At 46.5% G+C, this 7,360-nt stretch overlaps 1 protein-coding gene across 5 annotated transcripts in view; it reads right to left on the reverse strand.

Moving 5' to 3' along the window:
• Hnrnpr (heterogeneous nuclear ribonucleoprotein R) overlaps positions 1 to 3,635 on the reverse strand; it is a 38,845-nt gene extending 35,210 nt beyond the window's left edge. For 2 of the 5 annotated variants that reach the window (XM_042688452.1, XM_042688450.1), the window contains exons 1-2: positions 3,517 to 3,606; positions 151 to 316 (exon numbers count right to left, since the gene is read on the reverse strand). In XM_042688452.1, coding sequence (XP_042544386.1) covers positions 151 to 307 — 157 coding nt within the window. In that variant the 5' untranslated portion in view covers positions 308 to 316; positions 3,517 to 3,606. Of the gene's footprint in view, positions 1 to 150; positions 320 to 3,516 lie in introns of all 5 variants that reach the window. The other 3 variants (XM_042688455.1, XM_042688454.1, XM_042688451.1) reach the window with 2 other exon arrangements.
• Positions 3,636 to 7,360: the final 3,725 nt, after the last annotated feature.

Genomic DNA, 7,360 nt, shown 5'->3' on the forward strand with positions numbered 1-7,360 from the left:
CTCAGTGAAGGGAAAAGTAACAAATATCAGCTCTACACAGATCAGAAACAGTAAGCATTATTTAACCTTAAAAAAAAAAAAAACTATAAAATTCAAAGTGGTTTGCCCTCACTTTCATAACCAGTCAGAAACAAGAAATGCATATTATACCTGTCTGAAATATTTCATCAAGTCTTTCTGCCACCTTCTGTGGGAGGCCTGCCTCTATCAGTGTCTTGTAGTGTTCTGTGTGAGTTACACTGGAAGTATCCATTGGTTCTTCCTCTTCTTTTAACTGTACCGCATTACCATTCACCTGATTAGCCATTTTATTATGCTGCTGGAAAAAATTCAGGAGCTATATTACATTAAGCCAGAAATAACTAGTTTGTAGGACAATGCATGATTTATCTAAACTAATTTGTACACATGCTGCTAATAACCACTATCCAAAATAATATTTTATGCCTTCTGTGATTTATCTGAACTAAATTTGCAATAAAAATCCTGTGAGACTATATGAAATGTACATGGAAGTAATAGATCATTAAGGAACTTCATGTACACCTACTTAAATAAAGGCTTGAATTTACTGAGGGTAGACCCTGCTGATTAACGAAAGCAGCTGGTGTGTCCTGGTGAGCAGATCAACAAATCATCTCAGAATCCTAAAAAGCCTCTCACTTCTCAATTCTTAAAGTTTTTGAAAGTTTGGTTTAAAAACAGAATAAACGCCCACAGATCACTTAATTTTTAAGACTTTCAAATTTGCCTAGCTCTGCTTCAAATGCAACATCAGTGTGAAATCCCTGCTGAGTCTAGTTCAACATGCTTGCTATGGCTTGGGTTTTCTCCACCTCACTTGGACAACAACACAAAACACAACTTTCACATTAATTTTTGCTCTAAGATTAATTTGCTATTCCCACTCACAGATTTAAAAGAAAAAATGACCAAGTTTTAAAGCAAAACAATTGTTTCAAGCCCACACAAAAACAGTGAGCTATAGTTGAGGTTGCTTCTTTAAAAACTCAGGGACACATGTTGAATTTTTCTTATTAGTAAAATAAGGATGTTAAAAAAAATATCAAAGAATGGAAAAGTTCTTCCAAATAACTTCAAAAAACACTACCTAATTAGGGTAAACTTCAGATTTCTCAGATAAAGCTACCAAAAATTATTTTGTATGTTCAGCCTGCATGTTAATGCTGAAAATGGACCAACTCCCCTGAGAGTAAATAATAAAACCAAACAAAGCCAGTCTTTAATATTGCCTCAAAAAATCAGGGAATTAAAGTATGTTTATCTCTGCTAAAATTATGTGAAGATAACAGGCAGCAGAATAAAGATACTACAGCAAACTGAAATAAAAGGCATGAAGATCCATCTTCATGAAGAAAATCAAGAAAGATACCGAGTCAGCTACAAGTCTCCTAAAAAGCACTAATCCAACCCAAGAAACCACACTTCCAGATCACTTATCAAACACTGTGCAAATTGACCACAGGCAATTTTCCGTCTTAAAGCAAACTCTTCATTTGAAACTCTACTGATGTTTAGTTGAAGTTAAAGAAAGGGAGAAGACCAAAAGAAGCAGGTAACAGAGTAGGAAGAACAGAAAATGTACAAAATGTTACTATGAAAATGAGATAAACAATAGCTTGATTTCTCAACATTAAGACTTGATAGCCCTCAGATGTCCACGTGAAGACAGACTGCTTAAACTCTGGGTGGATGTTTCTTAAGACAGCCTCAAGTTCTTGATGAACCAGCAAAAATGAAAACATTCCCAAATGGCACAGTTTTGATCAAGAAAGTATTATCAGATAAGATGACTGTACCTAAGGTCTATAAAGATGCATCCTAAAACTGAAAATCCCTGTGAACACAACAGTTCTATTTTCTATGTCCTCCCACTCCCAAATACTGTAAGGCCACCACAACTCTCAAGTTCTCAGTGCCACAAGGCCTTTAACGCACTACACCTGCAAACACTACTAGTTGGCTTTTTTTTTAAGTAAATTAACGAAAAAGTTCAATGAACGTCTATTAAAAGTTCTTTTTAAAGTATGAATAAAGTAAAAAGACAAGTTGTGTATTAAGTACAAGATAGAAATAATTATGACTAGCAATTCATGGCAAAGGCTCTACAAGTTGATACTGAAATTGTTACTTGTTTTATCAAGTCTGTAAACTCTAGCAAATTAAAAAAAAAAAAAAAAAGTAGATTCCAGAAAATAAACTTTCAGATCAAGAGAGCAAACAATTCTCCCTTCAAGCCGAATACAAAGTGTCCTTTAAAAGACTTTTTAATGTCATATGAGACCATTTAAAACTCATGTCAATTCAACACAATGCCACACAGCCAAACCATATTTCTGGATGCAGCAAATATACTAAGGTGACGGGAATCATCTGACTTGAACATTTTAGCAAAAAGTAGACATTTAAATGAGATTTTAAAAGTTGCTGGGATATTTGAGAAGTCAGTAGACCAGCTCCGCCCTGACTTTTTCGGAACATCACTGCGCCAAAGCTTCACGTTTAAGAGACGGGCTTTAAAAGAACCAAAGAAATGCAAACTAACGGTTGTCTATCTCCCGGCCCCGTCGGGAGCGTCCAGCCCTGTCGCCTACCACAGAGTCAGGAGACGTCGATTCCGCCTCTTAAGGACAGCAACAATCTCAACACAGGTAGTGTGAAAGGATCCAACCTTTCAAGAACCCCTGGGCTTCCGCTGCTTAAATTTTGCCGACACGGCTTTAAGTGCCGTGTAAAGAAAAAAAGAATCGGTTTTTGGTTTGGTTTTGTTGTTTGTTTGTTTGTTTTCCTTCTTTCCAATTTGGAGCGCCATTGACAAATCTCAGAAATTCTCTCTCCGGCGCCGCTTGAAGCCTAAGTGTCACGGCCTCTTTTAGTCATTTTTTCCTTCAAATCTAGGCTCGAAGCATGCAGAATGGGGGAAGGGAGGGAGGCTGGCTTCCCACCTACAGCAGCCCTTTTCGGCTCCGGCTCCCACAAAAGTTTGCTCCCGGCTCGGGTCACCCTGGGGCTTGCACCCCGCCCTCTGCCCACCCCACCCCCTCGAGCCCGACCCCGGTGGTCAACACACACCCCACTTGCCGCCCAGCCGAACGGTGCGGCGGAGCCCAGCCAGGCGGCCCCGGCCGGGGCGACAGCCGCTGGGGTCGGGGGCCGCCTCGGGCCCTCGGCCCAGACGAACGGCGGGCGGAGGCGGGAAAAGCACGGCCGGCCCGGCAAGGCCGCGCGGAGAGAGCCCGGACAGGCGGGACCGAGGGAGCGGGACTGCAGGGGTGGAGAGGACGAGCTAGGGCGAAGGGGCGCCGCGGCGAGGCGAGGCCGACAGCTGCGCGGCCGGACGAGGCCGAAGCCGCCCCCGGCCCATCCCCGCCCCCACCCCCGGGCCTCGGAGCGAAGACCAAACTGGGGGAACAAGGCGCCAAAGCGTGAGCCGGGCCGAGTCGGGTCGGATTGGGGCTCCCGGCCCCTCCCCCCATGGGCCGGCGCGAGACTCACCAGGGCAGAGCAGGGGCCGGCGGCCTGGCCCGTGAGAATCAGCGCGAGGCGCTTTGAAAACGACTAGAAATGGCGCGCGCGCCACCCCCTCCCCCCCCTCATGCACCGAGACGCGATCCCGGCAGCACGCGGGGTTTCCCGGAACTGCTTCCAGGGACTCCGAGCTGCCGAGCAATCACCTCGCGAGGCATCCTGACAGGCAGCTCAGAGGACCAATAGTAGTGAGGCAAAGAAGCCCACGCCGGTCGCCTAGAGAACCAATCGGTGCAGTCATCGGCTAAGCCAATGAGGGTACTCAGCGCTACTGGCTGGGGCGCCTCCGGGGCGGGGGCAGGCACACAAAGGGGTCCGTGGTGGGAGACCCTGAGAGAGGCGAGGCTGCGGGGCACTGTGCCCCGGGTGGCCGAGGCTCCTCCTTCCTCGTCTGCCGCGGTTGCGAGGCCACAAATCTAAGCCCGGCGCCGCGTGGCCGCCTCGCGAGCCCCGCCCCCTCGGGTCCGCGTCGGCCGGACTCGGCGCTCGGGCCGGGCGCTGGGGCCGCTCTTCGCCCCAGCCTCTCTCTCGCCGGCCGGCTGGCGGTCACCCGAGACACGCCCATCGCCACGCGTTGCGTTCCCTGCCTGGAGCATCCTTTTTGGCCTCTACATTGGGACGCGTTGGAAGGATGATTTGACCTGTCATTTCGCTGGAGAATTTTTTAAATAGAAAATCATTCCTTGTAACGGCCGGAAAACTGCCCTTTTCCGTCCCCGTGGCTCCTTTCCACACATCGAGGTCTGTAGGGGAAATCGCTAAAGGGGCTATGACTCGAGCTGTGTGTGCACAGATGACAGAGACCTTGCACACACACACACACACACACACACCGGACTTGGAACGGATTGACATGCATAAAGATACACCCTTGAAGCGAAAGATGATGCTAGGTAGGAAACTGGTTTCAGTCCCAAAGGAGACTAATTCTTGCTTTTCTGAAACATACCTCTCACCCTTCACTCCTATTGTCCTCGCCTTAGCCCAAACCTAGCTCCCCCCCCCCTCAGAACACACACACACACACACACACACACACCAAACTCAATTCTGTTGAGGGAGCCCTGTGGGTCCTTCCCTCCCAACCTCTACCTCGTAGGAAATAGAGGTCAAGTAATCATCAGTTTCTCAGGTCAGTTTATTGTTGTCCTACTGTTATGACTTGAATGTACCTCACTCCACCCCTAAATCTCCAAAGCAGTAGTGGTGGGAGGTGGGACCTAATGGGAGGGGTGCAGGTCACTAGGATGCCACCCTCATGAATGGATTAATGCTGGTTACTAAAGGGCTCCAGACAGTGTTTGATCTCTTGTTCTCTCTCTCTCTCTCTCTCTCTCTCTCTCTCTCTCTCTCCCTGGCATTTTCTGACTCCTTTGCCCTTCAACGTGGCATGACACTAGAAAGCTATATGGGGTGCGTCCCTCAATGTTGGACTTCACAGCCTCCATTATGTAAGAAGTAAATCTCTTCCTAGGTACTGGTGCCTCATGCCTGTAATCCTAGCTACTCAGGAGACTGGAATCTGAGAAGGTTCAAAGCCAGTCCTCCTTCCCTCTTCCTCCCCTCTCATCCCCCACAGGAAACTCCAGGACACTCTTATCTCCAATTAACCAGCAAAAAGCCCAAATGGAAGTGTGGTTCAAGTGGTAGTACACTAGTCTTGAGCTTAAAAGTTAAGGGACAATGCCCAGGCCTTGAGTTCAAGTTCAGTACCAGCACAATTTTTTTTAAAAATTCCCTGGTTTCAGATACTCTATCATAGAAATACAAAACACCCAGGCAGGCACTGGCTGCCTCATGCCTGTAATCCTAACTACTCAGGAGTCTGGACTCTGAGGACCTCATTTAAAGCCAGCTAGCACAGGAAAATCATTCAGACTCTTGTCTCCAATTAACCTGTCAAAAACCAGAAGTAGAGCTGTGGCTCCCTGAGGTAGAGCACTAGCCTTGAGCAAAAGAGCTCAGGGACAGCGCCCAGGCCCTGAGTTCAAGCACCTCTCCCCCTCCCCTCCACCCCAATGGGAAAAAAAATACAAAACACCCAAGCTAAATCCTTGAACAGATCCAAGTTTTGTGTTAACAGTGTGAAACTTACAGAAATGCTGGGGGCTGGGTTTGTAGCACAATGTTGGATCAGTTACTTAGCATATACATAGGCCCTCCTTAGTTCGGAACCTGGCATAGAAAAGAAGGGAGAAATACTGGGATCTTTAAGAAAAATATGCAAGAATGAATACAAGTTAAAGGGTAGAGTGCTTTCTAAAGGACGTAGTAAAAGTGAGAAACCCTGAAGCTTAAACTTTATTAGTATCGCATAAATCTCCCGCTACCACAAGGGTTCTTGACCTACTTTGTGCCACTTGGAATTCTGATTAAAGCTACAGGTTTTACCGGATGCCAGTGGCTCACACCTGTAATCTTAGCTATTCAGGAGTCTGAGATCTGAGGATCACAGTTCAAAGCCAGCCTGAGCAGGAAAATCCATGAGACTCCAATTAATCTCCAATTAACCACAAGAAAATCAGAAATGGTGCCGTGGCTCAAATGGTAGAGCAATCACCTTAAGCTGAAGAGCTGAGGAACAGCGCCCAGGCCCAGAGTTCAAGCCCCACAACCGACAAAAAACAACAACAACAACAAAAAACTACAGGTCTCAGCTTCCAAATGTTTTAAATAAAATACATATCACTACCAAAGAAGTTGTTTACATTGAAATGCGACTGGAAAAATACATTTTAAAAATAAATTAGTGGGCTGGGAATGTGCCTTAGTGGTAGAGTGCTTGCCCAGCATGCATGAAGCCCTGGGTTCAATTCCTCAGTACCACATAAACAGAAAAAGTCAGTAGTGGCACTATGGCTCAAGCCAGCCTGAGCAGGAAAGTCTGACTCTTAGCCCAATTAACCACCAGAAAACTAGAAGTAGAGCTGTGGATCAAAGTGTTAGAGCACTAACCTTGAACAGAAGAGCTCAGGAGCAGTGCCCAGGCCCCACAACTGACAAAAAAAATAATCTATCACAATATTTTTCTAGGATATTTTTTTCTTTTTCCTTTATTTGCTATTTTTATTTTTTTCTGTTGGTCGTGGGCCCTGAACTCTGGGCACTGTCCTTCAGCTCTTCAGCTCAAGGTTAGTGCTTTACCTCTTGAGCCACAGCGCTACTTCCTGCTTTTTCTACTTATGTAGTGCTGAGGAATCAAACCCAGAGCCTCATGCATGCAAGGTAAGTACCACTGAGCCACCTTCCCAGACCTTGTTTGCTTATTTATTGTGCCAGTACTAGGGCTTGAACTCAGAACCTTGTGCTCTTGGTTAGCTCTTTTTGCTCATACTAATACTCTGCCACTTGAGCCAATACTTTTTTTTTTTTTTTTGTCAGTTGTGGGGCTTCAACTCTGGGCCTGGGCGCTGTCCCTGAGCTCTTCAGCTCAAGGCAAGTACTCTACCACTTAGCCACAGCACCACTTCTGGTTTTCTGGTGGTTAATTGGAGATAAGAGTTTCACAGACTAGGGGCTGGGAAGGTGGCTCAGTGGTAGAGTGCATGCCTTGCATGCCAGAGGCCCTGGGTTCGATTCCTCAGCACCACATAAGCAAAAAGAAAAAAGCTGGAAGTGGTGCTGTGGCTCAAGTGGTAGAGTGCTAGCCTTGAGCTGAAGAGCTCAGGGACAGCGCCCAGGCCCAGCGTTCAGGCCCCATGACTGGACCCAAAAAAAACAAAAAAACAAACACAGACTATCCTGCCCAGGCTGGCTTTGAACCATGATCCTCAGATCTCAGTCTCTTGAGTAGCTAGGATTACAAGCGTGA

Source organism: Dipodomys spectabilis, unplaced genomic scaffold (genome assembly GCF_019054845.1).
Source record: "Dipodomys spectabilis isolate Male_0828 unplaced genomic scaffold, ASM1905484v1 ptg000118l, whole genome shotgun sequence".
NCBI lineage: Eukaryota > Metazoa > Chordata > Mammalia > Rodentia > Heteromyidae > Dipodomys > Dipodomys spectabilis.